Source organism: Phalaenopsis equestris, unplaced genomic scaffold, assembly GCF_001263595.1.
Source record: "Phalaenopsis equestris unplaced genomic scaffold, ASM126359v1 Scaffold000002, whole genome shotgun sequence".
Taxonomy (NCBI): domain Eukaryota; kingdom Viridiplantae; phylum Streptophyta; class Magnoliopsida; order Asparagales; family Orchidaceae; genus Phalaenopsis; species Phalaenopsis equestris.
The window spans coordinates 7,718,792-7,736,866 of record NW_018164444.1 but is presented as its reverse complement, the minus strand read 5'-3'; the positions used below and the strand labels follow the sequence as shown (position 1 = coordinate 7,736,866).

The 18,075-nt window shown below is 33.7% G+C and overlaps 1 protein-coding gene and 1 long non-coding RNA gene across 2 annotated transcripts; one reads left to right on the top strand and one right to left on the bottom strand.

Moving 5' to 3' along the window:
• The first annotated feature begins 2,548 nt into the window (after positions 1–2,548).
• Positions 2,549–12,012, top strand: LOC110039403. The gene is made up of 3 exons (XR_002295516.1): positions 2,549–2,803; positions 11,686–11,793; positions 11,869–12,012. It is a non-coding gene; the product is annotated as an uncharacterized LOC110039403 (long non-coding RNA).
• On the bottom strand, positions 9,826–16,223 carry LOC110039402 (cytochrome P450 85A-like). Its single transcript, XM_020744443.1, is given in 10 exon segments — positions 9,826–10,309; positions 10,657–10,699; positions 10,702–10,768; positions 10,883–10,986; positions 11,196–11,277; positions 11,370–11,456; positions 11,540–11,791; positions 11,875–12,024; positions 15,135–15,456; positions 15,989–16,223. Coding segments are annotated over 10 exon segments (1,383 nt in total). The 5' UTR covers positions 16,177–16,223; the 3' UTR covers positions 9,826–10,221.
• Positions 16,224–18,075: the final 1,852 nt, after the last annotated feature.

Below are 18,075 nucleotides of genomic sequence, written 5' to 3'. Positions count from 1 at the left end.
AGATTGTTCAGGCTATTGTTAGGATATTTATTGGATTGTGAAAAAATATTACATTAGTACTGTGCACTTAGAAGTAACGTGCGTAGCCAATGAAATCACGCCACGCACCCCGTGCGACAGAGACCCCCCCGGGGCGAAAGAAAAAAAAAAAACGGCGCAGTAACACGGGAAATATTCCCCCTTGTGTTATTCATATGTTATTGTATGTTATTGTGTGTTATTCATGCGTTATTGATGTGTTATTGTGTTGTTATAACACCCATGACCCAATAACCCATGATTAACACACAATAACACCTGAATAACACGGGGAATATTCCCGACAGAGAAAAATGCGGCGCAGTAACACGGGGGAATATTTTCCCCCGTGTTATTGATGTGTTATTGTGTTATTATAATACCAGAGGATTATTCCCGGTGTTATTGCGCCGTTTCTTTTTCTCTGTCGCACGGGATGTCGTGACGTGATTTTATTAGCTACGCACGCTACTCTACGTGCGTAGTACTGTAATATTTTTTCTTAGATTGTATGTTTGTGTGCATTATATTATTATTCCTCCTTATTATTGTCACATATATCATGATTTAAAATATTGCTAGAGAGAGCGAGAGATAGAGAAACCATCAGCTTTTGCCCCACATGCTTCTTTGCAGCACTGATTAGAGTGGGTGGGCGGCTCCATGGAAAAGCTTGTGTGTGGGGATCAATGTGCTTCTTTGTTTATGAGAGAGAGAGAGAGAGAGAGACGTCTGCTCGTAATGATGAGAGACATGGAATCGAGAACATAACATGATGAGACTTTTGAGCTGTGTCTGAAACAATTCTTCTTAGGTCATGATAAATGGTTGGGATTGAGCTTGCCAGCATGATGATCAAAAAAGACGTTTTTGATCTGTTAACGACCCGACATTATATTTGAACTATTATGAACTTGTTTTTCTACTTTCTATGTTGATACAACTTATGTTGATGAGGCTTTCTGGTGGCCGGTTGACGTGCTTGATTATTGTTTCTTGGTGGTCTTTGGAGGAGCTATTGGAAGAGCTTTGTGGCGATATTTGTTAGATTGTTGGAGTTGCTGGACCCTTTTAAAGATGTTTCCTTTAAGAAGATTGGTGTGGATCGAAGCTTGTCTCCTATTGGCCTGAGCGGTCGTTTGGTCGGTTGCAACTCTTCAGTCGGCTAGGTTGGCTATCAGCCAGTTGGATTCATGAGGACTTTATTCATAAGTGCATAAATTCATGAGGACTTTATTCATAAGTCTCTTAGTGAATATGGCTCGAGAGTTAAAGTCAAGTGAATGAGAGAAATAAAAAGTATATTGGGTCGAGACTTTACTGTCTAGAGAACAATGAATAATCCAAATAGCTTGTCTTTATTATTATTATTTTGGTCATCTTTTCTCTTATTTATAAGAACTTGTTTATATAATGACAGAAATGAGTAAACAATTATGGAAACCATTTTTAATGTAATTAATTATATGATTAATTGTGTGGATTTTATATCATATATGTATTACGATTTGAATTATAACATTGTGGTGATTGACTGGTCAAATTGCTTGACTTTGGCAAGTTGAGACAACCAACTGAATGACGACCTTATATTGTGTTGGTCGAGAGTTGATCTGGTCCATCATGGTGAAATGTGGGTTGGTTGATTAGCAGTGGTCAGAGGTTCTTGCCTACGCCATGGTCGGTGGGTCGGTTGACGAGTTGATTTGTTTCATCAGGTGAGTCACGGCTCGTTCGTCGTTTGACTCAGGTCTTACAGGGCCCGAGTCTCTCGTCTCCATGATTGCTGTGTCTTCTTTTAGATTCGTGCTGATAGTTTTGGTATATACATAATCACTCTTAACTCGTATTACTTCATTGTTATTTGGAAGATTTACATAATATCACTCAATTCAATGTAATTACAAATTTAACAACTAAACTTCAACTTTTACATATATATGTCAATCTACATATGGAGGAAAGGTCATTTTTCACTTTCTTAAAAGCGAGAATAATAATTTTTGTATGTGATATGAAGGATTGAGTGGTATTAACATAAAAATCAAAGTTCATGCAATATATATGCAAATACATACGAATTGGGTGGTATAAATGTAAATGCCCCGTATTTTGTTGAATACATTCATGTGAAATTTAAATACCTAGCACCCAATTCTTATATATTTACATACCTAGGCTCTTGGGCCGGCTCCTCCATTTAAATTCAGACTTTTACTTATGTGAGAACAATTTGATCTTTTACTTATCCTAAAATATCAATTGTGTCCCTCCTGAGCTATCATTCTGTCATTTGTTGCCCTAGTCTCCTACTATATTGGGCCTAGGAGACAGTTTCCCATCACAAAAAAAGAATGATTATGCTCCCGCTCACACGAACTTTAATGTTTACATACGTAATATTTTAGTGCTTTAATACCATAATATATATTTAAGTTTTAAAATGTGATAAAAATATTTTTTATTTGAGATTATATATTTGGATGCTATGTGTATAGTTATGAAAGTTGAGATGTGGGACAGTTAAATACATAAAATGTGTGCTATGTATGTAGATGTTCCCAAATTTTGTGTAACAATTCCTGCGCCGAACTTTGGCGCCTTCTGATGCGAATGTTCATTGAAGCTCCACGTCGAGGAAAATGGAAGCTAATCTCTCCTCCGCGTTCTCTACTTCATCAGTAGGATCTAGCCAAACTTCTTCAGTGTTCGACACGAGCCGGAGACGGAGAGGTCGGTGGTTTTACAGAGAAGGCGAAGCGGAGATACTCATACCTTCCAGTAGGTGATGATTTTACTTCCCATATTATTTATTCTATCCTCTTTGATGGACTGCTCGATAGCATGATTTGCATGGAATTTTAGTAGTATTAACTCAAGTTCTACCGATCGGTATAGATGATCACTTTAACTCGTAATCAAATTAGGGTTTAGCAAATCTTGGCATATGACGGATTTAGCTTGAATATGAAGTCTCACGATTCAAGAACTCTTATTCTTCACACTTTGAGGTAGTTGTTCAATTGTTTGGGAATCTAATTGAAGAGCAAATGAACGGCCAAATATTCCGCAATGAATTTATGTCCAATAAACATTCGGTTGATTAATCATAAGGAGTTGCATTATAACGATCTCAATGAGCAAGAAGGTCTCTTATTTGTAATTTTTATGCGGTTTAATGAAAAAAAGTTAGAATTCAACTTATGAATTGACAAGGATCCAATTTCATTTTTATGTCATATGAAACATTAATTTTACTATGTGGTTTGAATGCATAGAAGAAAATTTAAAATTGACAAGGATCCTGTTTACATTCTTTAAATTTATGTTGCCCTTGATTCCTATCTTTATTAATTGACATATGCTGCTCTTCAAGTCTATGTTTTATATTAGCTTATGCTAATTAGTGGTAACACTTCGCCGTTAACTTCATGTCTCCTCTCAAATTTCAATATATAATTTAGGACCTCATGTTGAGCATGTCACTTATAAGATTTTATTTAAATCATTTTTTTATTGGCTCATTTATAATATCATACTTTGTTGATACGACGACAAAAAAAAAGTTTTTTTGATACAAAAATATGCCGAACACTTTGGGTTTTAAAAAACTAACGAACCTAGGATAATGCTAAGAGTGTAAGTCATATATTAGAAACCAAGATACATAAACCAAATATTACAAAATATACTAAAATTCACTTTATTTTGGTGTAATCTCAATATGCGTGAAAGTTGAACTTGATAATGCAATAATTGTTTAAATTTTAAAAACATAGAAATTTAATCAATGAAAAATTAGCTAGCAAACAGGAATTTCCACTATAAGTAGGAACTAGGTTGAGGAAAATTTGACTAAAACTAAATGTTAAATTTGACTAAAACTAAGGGCTCAGTACACCCCACTCAAAGGAATCTTGGATCCAACAGGAACTTATAACATTGACGGTGGAAAAAGGTATTGATAAAAACTATCTCTTACATGCTCTTTTTTGGTTTTACAACTTTCTAATTTCCTCTGTCACATGTCTAAAAAAGTTTAGTTAAATTTGAAATTTGTAATATATAGATCTCAATAGCAATCATATAAACATAATTTGGAACACTTGTAAGAACCCACATGATTATGAATTGCCTATTTACAATATTACAAATTACATTTATAGATCACAAGAATACTCGCACTTGGAATCCTACTCCAACCGTTAAACCAATATAGCCCGATTAAGTTGCAACTCTTATAGGAACCTCATAGGTATATGAGCCACACATGGTTACCCTTGAAAATGATTCACAATTACCAACATGTTCGATTAGTATATGATCATTATCAATGCAAAGATGATAATTATCTCTTAATGAACAACATATATAATAACATGAACGGATCATGAATATATTCAGCACAATTTTAAAAGAATGCACGAGTATCTCCATCCCATGACAGATAAGATTGTAAGGGTTATCTATCTTAAGCCGATAAAGAGTAGTTCAATGGCTCAATCATGACATTGATATTTTTTGGCTTCACACATGGTGCCACATAAATCCTAAATTCATGAGAATTCATATAATAATAATAATACTTGATGCGTGCTAGAAATACACAGTGTTAGAATAATGGATTATCATCTTAGCATTGTAAGAATATTCAACATACACTTAGAAGAAAGAAAACAAATAGGAATGACACCTAAAGGTTTTATGTGAAAAACCCGTAAAGGAAAAAATTATGGGGTCTGACCTAGTTGAAAAGTTCCACTGTAAAATGATGATTACAGTTGAAACCACTTCTCTCACAGGAGGGAAATGATTAGAATGTCTCCCAAGTTATAACGTCGACGTTCGTCTAAATTTGTTGCAAGGAACGGATGACGATCAATAACAATTGGCGACGACCAACGGTGGTCGACAACGACAAGATTGATGCTGGATTTCAGCTCATTCTCAAATCTTCAAGCTATTGGTCAAGCCTCAAGCTGTTCTTCTCCTCCCGGGAGGGGGTGGTTCTATTTATAGAGTTCTGACTGCAATTAATGAAAGAATATAAACTACTTTATTTTGATGACCTGTAGAGCTTCCTTTGATCAGATGATATTTGATAGACATTTGAGTCTCTTAATAATATCAAAATCGAACGATTTTAGGCTTGTTTGATTCGTCCTGTAAAATGCTCGATTCAAATATAGACTCACTTGATTTAACACCTGTTTGACTTTCCAAATATGTTCAGAAAACTACTAAAATAGGTTTAATGGTTTGATTGAGGCTCGATTTGATTTAGATTGGATCAATATTGGTACCATTGGGTCCGTTTTGTCAAGTCAGTCAGTTTGACTATAAGTTTGCTAAAATCGAAGAGCTAGATGGCTTTTAATCAAAATTTGAACATTTTTTGCTCAAAAGATTGCATTGAGATGCTGTCTTGCCTCGAGATTTTGTGCTGCATGATGGATATTTGTTGGAGGCGTATCAGTTGCGTTCTTATTTTCAAGCAGGACTAACTTCGTTGCCCGAAAATATGAAAGATCTGGAGCTTTCAAATTTTTTCATGATATTTTAATATATATATATATATATTATTATACTATTAAGAGTATTATCAGAAAAAAATAAACATACATATGTAAGAATATTGAGCTCAGCTCAGTGGCTTGGGTCTTTTGTTCGTTGTGCAGCGCATTTGATCCCTGCAAATTTTAATGTTGTTTTTTTTTTCAGCAGCGGGATTGGCCAGGCCATTGGATTGTTGGAATTTAAAGTAGCGAGCCTCGGAATTCGGAGCAGCGGGTCGATGCCATCAGACCGCAAAATTTGGAGCAGCAGGATGAAATTCGAAGCGGGCAGAGCTCGAGCAGCGGGCTGCGGAATTTGGAGTTGAAAATCTTGAATTTGGATGGTCAAAAACTAGAAAATTCAAAATAAAATTTTTTAGATAGACTTGGTAGATATAAGGTCAGAAAACTGTAGTTAGAAGGCCAAAGGTTGGAAGACGAAATGATAAGAATGTTAAAGCATATTTTATAATTTTTTTTTAATAATACAGATGCTTTTAATGCTAGAATACATCTCAAGCCTATAAATAGTGATCAAGAATAGATGAAAAAATTAGAATTGAGATGAGAAGAAGAAGAGAAAAAGAGAGGAAAAGAGGGAGGAGTAAAAATAGAGGGAGAAGGAAAAGGTGGAAAAAAGAGGGAGAAGAAAAGGAAGAGGTGGAGAAAGAGTTGTCCTCGTCCCTACCCACTAGTGATATGAGATTTTTCCTTTTGCTTCTATTTTTGATCTTCTATCGTGAAGAAGTAGGGGAAAACCATCCCAAAAGTTATCCCCGACCATGCCTAGCAGGACTTCCAGGATCTCCTTTCTTAATTTTTTGCCGTGAAAGTGTAGGAAAAATCGTTCCGAAAGTTATCTCTGACCCTGCCTAGCAGAACCTTCAGTTCTCCTTTTGCAATTTTCTGTCGTGAAGAAGTAGGAGAGTGCCGTCTTGAAAGTTATCCTCGACCATGCCTAACAGGATCTTTAGAATTTTCTTTTGCAATCTTCTCTCGTGGAGAAGCAGGAGAAAGCCGTCCAGAAAGTTATCACCTACCCTATCTCGCAGGTTCTCCGGGATTTTCTTTCGCGGACTTCTCTCATGGAGAACCAGGAGAAAATTCGTCCCAAAAGTTATTCTCAACTCTACCATGTAGGAACTCCGAGATTTCCTTTTGTGGTTTTTTCTCGTGGAGAAGTAGAAGAAAGCCGTCTCGAAAGCTATCCCCAACCCTACATAGCAGGACCTCTGGGATCCTTTTTTGTGTTGCGGTGCAGAAGAAAATCGTCCCCTTACTGCTTAGCAGGCAATTAACAAGATATTCTTTTTTGTTGCTGCTGTGCATTTTGGTGGAGATGAAGAATGCTGATGTTTTCCCTCCGCTCTTTGAGGGAGAGATTTTCATGCTTTTGTGGTGACAATATTTGGAGACCACCTGATGGTTAGCAGAAGTATTGAAATTTTAGAGAGGCGGTGTCGACTTCACTCGAAGATAAACTGATTTGTTGTAGCCTTGTACGAGTATATGTTGGTCTTTGCAACATTGCAATTGTTTGATGCGATATTTGTACACAGTGATGATGTGCTTGTCTGTACGTTTTTCTCTAGCTCGATGCAATAAAAATTTAGATGTTTATTATGAGGTTGTTTTTATCTTTGATTCTGAGTCGGAGTTGCCCCTTTGAGATGGGGTATTCTTACCCAACTTCTGGGTTACATATCGGTGTTCACCTTTTCTGAGGTTTATGCCTTATGAGGTTTTTTGTTTTCTCAAACATGCGAAAATCGACAATCAAAGTTGCACGTTAAATTTATATAGAAGGAATCACATATTTTTTTATACTTGTGCCTTCTGAGATTTGTATCCTTTTAAGCGTGTATCCTCTGAGGCTCGTGCCCTCTAAAGCTTATGCATTCTAGGAGCCTGAAATGGGCCGGTGCTTTCCGAGACTTGTAGTCTTTTGAGGTCTTGCCGTATTTGTGCCTCTTGAGGCTTATTGCATTTTGAGGTCATTGATGTACCCGTGCTTCTCAAGTCTTGCAACATTTTGAAGTCTTTGATGTACCCATGCTTTTTGAGCTTTGTAGCCATCTGAGGTCTTCAAGTGGAGACTTTGCCGATCACTTGCTCTAATTCTTTAAATAGGAAAGTGCTGTCAGGAAATGATTGACGATTCTATTTGCTTACATTGAGATATGCAGCTCTTATAAACTTGCAATGAAGTTTTCTTATTCCTTATTTTATGATTGATTTCTCACTTCTTGAAGAGCCCATAAAAATTTTAAAAATTTGAAAAGACTTTTTTTCTTTGATTATAACTTGAAATTTTTCGTGAGTTTTAATATATTGAGATGAATTGGACAGTTTTTTTCTAGACATCTCTTCTTATTTTCCGCATGAATACATTATATGAAATCTATTTCAATAGTAATGCAAAAGGGAGAAGAAAAAGATGTGTGAAACACTCAAGTACAATATTGAAACAAATAATTTTTTGTTGTATTTGTGTATCTTGTTGGTTGAATACAAGGCATATATATAGGCAAATAAGAAAAATGGCAAAGGAAGATAATTAAGAGAATGCATATGATAAGATATGATATGATATGATCTTTTCTTAACTTAATTCGATTTTGGCTCGACTCAATTCAAGTTCAATTTGAGTCAAATTTGGCTCATCCACTTTGATAGATAGTCTTGATTCAAACAACGGGCCATATTTATTTTCAAGCTAACTCCAAAGCTAATAGACAGTCCTAGTTTAAATTCAATTAACTTATTAAATACATTAGAAGCTATTGTCAAATTTTTGAAATTAATTCTCTCCTACGTCAAATTGGTATGGTCAATTACTTTCCCCCTCCATCAGACCTCTTAAAAATAGTGAGTTTTGTGCTCTTTTTTCACCCTTCTATTAGTTACTCAAGTAAATTACACTTACCTATATATGCATTGAAATGGAAATATTCATAAAAAAACAACAAAATTAGACTCGAGTAGGCTGCAAGGTGTTTGGCCAATCCTGAAAGAAGCTGGGCTACTATGCTTAGACCAGGCTGGCTTATCAAAACCGAACTGGTTTATTTTTTGAGTTATCCACAGATTAGCTAAGTTGTTACTTGTTAGTCATGAAAATTTAGAGAGAACTCTCAATCTTCATGAAATCAATAAAAATTTAAGAGGAAAAAAATTTTCACTAATCCCAAATAAATCCATTGATTCAAAATTTTTTCCAGAATAAATATGCCTGATAATAAATATCCTAAAAAATGTCAAAACCATTATGTTTTTTAAAAGTAAATCAAGTGATGTGTTAGGCTTCAAACTCAAGATTTGGTGAACTGAATTGCTAAATAAAAGATATAAGATAATTACATACCCATCACTCAAACTTTTTTGTCTATAAGAAACTAACACTTTTTGACTACCAAACTCATGCATATGTAATAATGAAATTATTGAATATTAAATAAAAGCAAAAAATACACATTGGGGTTTTATTGTGAATTTTGATATTTCTACAAGAATTTGAAAGGGTGCTGAATTTGTAATGGCAATGCTTTCAGTGCTATGCATAATGAGCTAATAAATTAAAAAATGTCAGATGTTATGTTTCTCATCAAAGTTTCTTTAAAATTATGATACAACATCTAAAAATTTAAATCAGATCTTTTTTCTGGGTTAAAATTATAAAAAAGTAAAAGAATGGAATATTTTTTCTCAAAACCTTGATTAAGATTTAAAATGTTAAACAAAAATAAAGCATTGTAAATTTAAAGACAATAAATTTTGGAAACATTTATATAAAATAAATGTAAGATGCTATTTTTTTTGATAAATTTGTGGTGTAAAGTAAAAAAATACAGACATTTTCAAAATTTTATCACTTGGTTGAGTAAAAATATAATGCAGTGTAAATTTTAAGCGAATTTGGAATTCACCTTGCAGTTCAAAACTGATATGTTTTGAATTTGTTAAATTTGAGCGATTCACAAACACTCTATAAATTGCAGCCCATTGTCAATGTTGGTCCCACCCATTATCCACTCGTCGCCCTCGCCAGCCCCATCTTGCCACTTTCATCACACATTGTCGATAATTTCCATTACAGTCACCGACGCTTGTCGATGCTACTGTCGAACATGTTTTAAATTGATTTTATTTTTCTTCGAGCCAAATAAAAATATGTAAAATCATACATTTATTTTACCTCAAATCAAATAACTTCAAATTATTTCAAATAACTATACTTCAACTAGATTGCATTTTTTTTTTCAGCTAGTAAACGACCTCTTAATTTTTCGAAATCACATGATAGTCATTAATAATGTTTTATCGTGCTATTTTAGAAGGTTCTACTAAACTATATCAGAATAAATTACCTAAACTTTTAGCATTCAACCGCCCTAAAATGGCCCCACATTGCAATGAAGTTCCTATGTTGATCAACCCAAGTCAGTAAAAATTCTAAACTCAGTCTTAGTATTTAACGGGGGGCCAATCCAATAGGTCCTTGGCGACAATGAAAGACGATATTCAAAGATCTGATTGCTTATTACTTATATTATTGATTTATTATTTAGGAATGAAAAAAAGTGGGCAAGTGAGATTTTCATCCTCATTACTTTCTGCAAGGCTATAGTGGTAATAATATAATATGTATTCAGTTGTCCCAAATTCGAATGTGAAATCCATTTGGTGCTTCAACTCTTGGAAATTTCAGCAATTTCTCTCCTCCAATTTCCTCCCATCTGCAAATGCAGAGAGTTCAAATTAAATTTATAATAAATATAACATACTAATATATTTTTCAAATAGCAGTGCTATAATTTGTTTTTCATTATCTTATTCAATTAAGATAATACTACTAAGAATTGAAAATAATGATTTTTATTGTGATCTTTTTTTAGTCATTGGATAGAGTAATATCTAAATATAAACTATTTATTTTATGAAATTATACTCGAACAATTGACATTTTAAGAAAAAAAAATGGCGCACATAATCTTTTTTCTTTTCTTTTTTCTGGTGCAGAGACTATTTTCTTTAAAATGATAAAAATGACCAATTCTAAATTTTAGAGAAGGGGTAACCAAACCTATATCTAGTCACAAAGTAGTGAAGAAATATGGAAATTTGTATTTCCCTGGGCATAGCCTTCCACCTCCTCCAAATGTAAGGAAATACTGATGAGACTCCATGTTCTTGTTCTACATCAGGTAAAACATTTTGATTAATCGCTTTTTGTATGAAGAAAGATTTTCATATGTATGTGTGTGTATGTGTGTGTACATATATAGATATAATTCTGGCTCATGACTCACCATCCATCTCCATGGATTAAATGATAAAGGTTCATCATACATTAGTGGATCATAGTTTATCTCCCTTATATACAGATATATCTTCCACCCTTCTGGAATGATATTTACAAGAATTTCATACCACCCTCTGGGATGGTAAAACCAAAAAAAAAAAAAAAAAAAAAAAAAGAGATCTTCAAAGCTTAACATGATTTAAAAAAAAGATTCTGATTCATACAATATTGCCTAAAAAAAAGAAAACTCGAAACTAATTGATGAAATATATGTGGTATATAAAATATAAACAAGGCTTCTTTTGAGATATGAGCTAACCAACCTTTTAATTCCATATCTTTTGTTGTCTTCCTTAGCACTCCATTAACTACTGTGGCTAATCTAAGAGTTTCACATATAACCTATTTATATTTTAAAAAGAAAAAAGCATGTTTATGTTAAAATAGTTTTGAAACAACTAAATTTCACCAAAAACCAACTAAAAAAAACTCACTGCGCGTGTAAACTCCATAGATTTATAGTCATTCCAATCAATCTTATAGTCAGACGCTTTGTTCTTTCTTATTTCGAAATGTTCATTCTGAAAAAAACAATTAGAAAATATCAGTTAATTAAAAAGAAGGGTACCTTTTTGATATGAACACTAAGTATTATTGTTTGTACCCTTAATTCTTCAAGAACTTGTGGATGATCATGAAGATATTTGATAGCCATCATTGAAGTAGTAGAAACTGTCTCAAATCCTGAATAAATTAAAGTTAGAATGGTATCTATTATCTGTTCATCAGTTAATTTTGCATCATTTTCAGAATCCATTCTAAGGAGACAGTCGAGCATATCAGCTGGAGAACAATCTGAGCCCCTTCTTTTCTGTTTGATAATATTTTTCAGCATGGAGATAATCTTCTTCCTCGCCTGTAAAAAATATTTCATTTTTCTCAATCTGATAAGCTCTTAACTTCTAAAATGAAGCAGACAATTGGAATTTGCAGACTTACTTGAAGGCCTCGATAATAGTTAGTGCCAGGAAAGTTGAATGGCAATGAGAGAGTCCCTGCTAGAAGCTTATAGATTTCTGTCATTAGAGATTCTGAAAGTGGACTTTTTTCAATTCCAGCTATCAGTTTCAGTGCTGAGAGCAGCCACATCTTCACCGTGGAGAGAAGGGTAAGTTCATTAGATTATAAATAAATTATAGTTTCACTTCATAAGCATATTTTAATCTTAAACAATATATTGATGCACCGTTATTTAATTTTTTACATGAAAATTTATCAGCTTATATGCTTTTATTGGGTAATGCTGGTGAATGGCAAATCAGTTTTCTCTATTAGGTTGTTCACGCCAAGAAGCCAGCTATATTTTGACAAAAGAATAACTATGTGATTCTTGTGTTATGTTTTTCTCACATGCCACATTTCTAGACGAGAGATACTGTTTCATCCTATTCAACTTTGGTTATGTCAGTGGCTGATTTAGGATTTCAAATGAGAGGGGTAAAAGAGTTTATTTTATATTGTTGCATTTACATACATACCACAATTTTATGTATTTATATATCTAACACCTACATTTCAATATTTGCATTTATAACACTCAAATCTTTAACATCACATAGAAAATATCACTTTATTAACCTTTTAAATTGCAAATGCATCTCTTTATACATAGGTATGTAGCACCAAATGTGTTATAAATGTAACAATCAAACTTAAGTGTTAGATATGTAAATCCATAAGAATTTTGTGGTACTTATGTTAATTTCCCTTTTATATTTAGAAGGCAAAGCTTTTGTAATATATATTATTATTGAAGAATTTTAGGGCAAACTTTCTTACTATAAATAATTATACTGAGTTTTTTTTTTAAATATAATGCAATTGGGCCAATCGGACCCATAATAGGAGACATATTGTCCAATCCAAAGCCACCAAACTAGCATTTTATTGAATAGAAGGCGACCCTTTTTTAAGCCCAAAATGAAATTTTGTATGATTTAAATATCATATTATTGCAAATATTTCAAGTTTCCAAAGTTTATCAATCTTCAGGATTACTTCTTTTAAGTTAAATGCAGTATTTTAAAAATTAATATAAGTATTTCTAAGACTTATATGAATAATGTGCTGGATACGCTGAGGCTACAAATACCCTAAGTCAGCTAAAATAACTGAAATATGATATTTAAATGCCTGCATGTGCTCCATCCAATGTATAAAATGTTCAAATACTAGGTTTGAGAATGTTGTGCGGGCTAATCAAACCGCATCGTCTATAGAATAGGGTTGTAACTCCCACTCCACTAGTCCGATCTCCCTCCTCCCAAAAACTGAGTTGTCTAGTAATTTTGAAATAAATTTCTAAATCCTAAAATAAAAATTTACAAATCCAAATCACCTAATCCGATCCTCCTCCTTGCAATGATAGGAGTTGACATGACCCATTCTCTAAGTGTAAATTAGCAAGGCTAAATGCCATCTCTTCAAATATAAAAGCTTTTAAATTTTTAATCTTTTAAACCAAAAATTTCAAACCAAGTATTCAACCTAAAATTCAAATCACTAAAAGCTAAAAGCAAAATTCGTCTGCCCTCTGCGACAGTTTGTCGAGGGTGACAAATTTCTGATTGACTTCAACTCACAGAGAACAAATGTCATATCAAATGCATTTCTATATTCACAATAAAAATAATTGCTTATCAATAAGAACATGACCCGAGTTCTCTGTCTGCGTGGTTTGATGCAAATGCTCCACAAAGTAGCGGTTACGGTCAGAGCGCTTTGACCTGGTGGTTGCCGTCAAATGATTCCATTATATTACGGTCATGAACGCAACTCATATGTTCCCTAAAAACTTTTTACACTTTGAGTTGTGAATAATAAAGATACAATTGATTGCCACAAAATCTTTTGTTAGCTAAGGTCGATGTAAATTTGTCTCCTCAGACAAACGTTTACCTCAGATCTACAAGGATCTCTTAAACAACGCAACTTATGGCTGCTGACAAGAATCTTTCTGTCAGCTTGGGTCGACTCCTTCCTCTAAGTAAATGAGACACTGACGATTAAGGGTGATGAAATCATGTGATTTTGATTGGTTTCTTTTTTATTCCCCCACCATCTGCTTTAAGCTCAAAGTGGTGAATTTTGCAATTTAAATCTTAAGTCTGCTGCTGTTATATGATGAATACCAAATTCTTAATGACTAAACTTAATTGCAAGTGTTGTCCTAATTAACTATAGAAGCTTGTGCTTATGGGAAATCTTGAACTCCAAATCAAAACGTCATTGCAAAATGAGGGCGAAATCTTTGGGTAATGTCTCATCTACAATTTAAATTGCTTTCTGAAAATTCGACCCTTAAAAGTTTTCTCTCTCAAAATAAAAAAAATGCAGAAAGTAGTCTCCTGAGGAGCGGTCGAGACTTTTTGGAGCCCGCAAGTTGATTGATAAATGCAACTGGTGCTGGAACCACTCGTTGACTCAAAGAAACTCTACTATGCTCTATTCTATTAATATAGAAAAATTTCGCGGATCAATGTATTGCTTGAAAAATTTTATCCTTAAATTCTCTGCGATTGTGGTAAACTTCAGTAAACCCTTCATCTCCTCCCATTTGAAATCTTAATTCCGCCACTATGCATAATTTTTCTTTATATTTCAAAAAATTTGTGTCATTCCTCTAAATCACTATGGAATCAAACTACTATTATGCCCACCGTTCACACACACACACAATCTCTCTCTCTCTCTCTCTCTCTCTCTCTATATATATATATATATTAAAAGAATTGATATTTGGCAGAGGCCCAAATATCGATTCCTTATGCGTTATACCCTATGGTGAGAAGCACGTGTCATGTGCTATTATTTGAGGACCACCGCGCCATGAGGATTCAAATATTTGACATGAGGAAACTTACAGTAACTCCGCCAACCAACAGGCCAAGGCTTGCACGCATGCGCACCCACCCACACACACACACACAGATATATATATGGAGCACTTGCATACATACCACAAAATTCTTATGAATTTTTAACACTCAAATCTTTCTCATCACATCAAAAATATCACTACCACTAACTTTTAAAATGGTGAAATACACCCTTTGATGCATGAGTAAAGTGTTGTTGATGTAAAAATCGAAGTTTGTTTTTGGATGTGTAAATGGGAATTATGTGGCTTGCATGTAAATCTTATATATATAGAAATAAGCAAACATGCAAATATAAAAAATCATATGTTTTTCTCATACCTCTTTGGTCTTTTGTTGAATATCAACAACTTGGCCATTCCAATCACAAAGAAAGGCGACCATATGCTCATCAATCTTTGATAATAGCTTATCCTTGATCATATTAGGGCTGATTAATCCAAGCATAGAGCCCCTCATAACCTTATGAAGAAGTCCATTAACTGCAGCAATGTTCCATTTCCCCATTATGTCTAACATAGATTGAGGATATCCAGGCACAACTCCCTTCCCTTCATTCATTAGCAGGTACCTATTCAGCTCTGGTTCCATGCACACCACTGTTGGGCATCCCAATATGTGTGATTTGAACACATTCCCATATCTATAAATAATAATTATAATGATAAGTCAGATATGATGGAAGGGTAAATATTAAGATGATTATATGATAAAACTTGAATATATATTAAGAAATGATTGTATTGGATTTATAATGAATGAGATTATAATAGCGAAAAACAGACTCATGTGGTTTTGACATGTAAAATTAATATTTGAATGATGTATAAAGCCAATTTCAAATAGCTAAATAAGGAAACAAGAAAATGGTCTAAAGTAGGTTTGAGAAGGAAAAGGCCAAAATGAGAGTGATGCATTGGCAGCAGAGAAATAACATGGAAGTTGCAGGTTCAGTAAGGCTACAAAATCATCATAATATCATTCTCAATTAATTGGATTGGCAATTGATTTTCTCCTCTCATCTCTAAGAACTTAACAGAGATTTTAAAAACCAAATCAAGAAGAAGAAGAAGAAGAAGAAGAAGAAAAAGAAGAAGAAGAAGAAGTAGAAGAAGAAGAAGCATTGATGAGTTTATAAGAAAATGAAGGAAGAAAAGGCCTGAAGGCAAACTCACCTTGCTCTCTGGTTCTTCATGAAGCTGGGACCTTGCCTCAGAAACTCTGTAGTCTCACCAAAGATTGGCCATCCCATTGCTCCTGGAGGAAGTCTCTTTTTCCTGTACCTCAGCTCATTCAATCTCAGTATTCCACAGCAAATTAAGAGGAACAGCAACACCAGACCAAGAAAAAGAATTCCCACCATCTTCCCCCCTCTCTCTCTCTCTCTCTCTCTCTCTCTCTCTCTCTCTCTCTATCGCTATCTTCCTCTCAAGCTTTAGGTCCCTTCTTTTTATGCATTGCATGCTTATTTATAGAAGAATAAACAAGTTACCATTCCAAGTCCTAAACAGCCTATTTTCCCGGTGAAAAGTCTAAGTTTCAATAGAAAGTAGCTCTGCATTGCTAAATTTGGATGAAGAAAAATATCAGCAACTTTGGATATACATAAATGGATGACAGTTAGTCATAAATATCGTACAACACAGTCTTCTGTAGATAAGAACACAATCGACTTTCAAGGAAAATGATGATCTTCAGTATTTTTTTGCATGTAGCGCAAGCAGAATTTCAGATTATTTACATAAATATAATAAAAAACATGTTTTCAATCTTTGTAGGATCGTCTTGTAGCATTTCTGGTCCATTCTTACGTCAGAAAGTTCTGTTTTTTTCACTAAACTTAGCATAAGAAAATATGTTCTATGTTTTTGAAAAGAATAAGAGTGATAACAGTTAGTTGTCATCATTATCACATAAAAATCATAAATTATTGACTTTTTTGGGATCAGTTTTATCTTTTATTTTTTATTTTTTCTACTGTTTGCAAACATATAGCTGTGTATTATAGAATGTTTGCATTGCATTTGGTTCTTCACATGGTAGTATTTTGATATATGATAGTATTAAGGAAAAAACAGAGCCAGTGACCAAATAGTGGTCACAACTCTATTTGGCTAAAGTAATGAAAGGTACTACTAACAAAAAAAGGTATGCAAGTGGGTACTTCACATGCCTGCCCGGTGCATTTGATCACAAAATCTGCAAATAGGATTTATACAATTTTGAGTCCTTTAAAAATAGCCATCCATTAGTAGATTGTTTGGGTAGAAGACATTGATGCTCAAAAAGTTGTTGTAGCTATTACAAATGTAGAAACACATCTTTTTGGCAGCCACCATACTTTAGCCAGGTCACGTTGCAAGACAGAACTTCCCATCGCTGCTTTTTGAATTGCGATAGCTACTCCAAAGACAACCTAAATTCATGAATATTTTATTAGGATAATGTTCTAAATTCATAAATATTTTATTAGGACTATGTTTTAATTATTAATCTCACTTGCACACACCTAAAATCAAAATTGCATAAATGGGCCTGGCTATTTTCTATCATATATAAGTTCTATTATGCCTACTTGTACATGATGGTGACATATGAGAGGAAGATGGTCCCAAAGAGATCCTTAGTTGGTGATTTGACAAGCAAAATTGACTACTTTCTTCTTCATGTTCTCTAAAATAGCTTCTCTTTTCTTCATATTAACTCTCTCAAAATTATTAGAATAAGGTCAATAAATTTTCTCAACCATGAATGCATAATAGAGTAAACGAGCACAATGCATTCCAAATCTAGATTTCGAATAATGTATTATTGCTCATGAGCATAAAAGAAAAGACAATTATTTAGGTTTATTATTTTTTATTGGGCCATTTACATACATACCATCGGATTGCTATACATTTACATATCTAACACCAAAATATTGTTATTTTACATTTAAACCATCCAAATCTTTCATATTATATAAAAAATACCACTATTTTAAGTTTTAATATTTGAAATTCAACTTTTCATGTGTAGGTAAGGTGACATATATGTAAAAATTAAAATTTAGGTGTTAGATTTGTAAATACATTAGAATTAAGCAGTATGTGTGTAATCTGTGGAGGGATTCGGACATTGCAATTGTAAAATGAGAAAAGTTTTGTAGCTAGTTCTTTTTGCAAGTGGCGGAGAATTGTTCCTCCGAGCAATCGAGAGGAAACCTACACTTCCTCATTAAAGTCGGTTGTGTCACGATATGTGTTTGTGTGAAGTATGT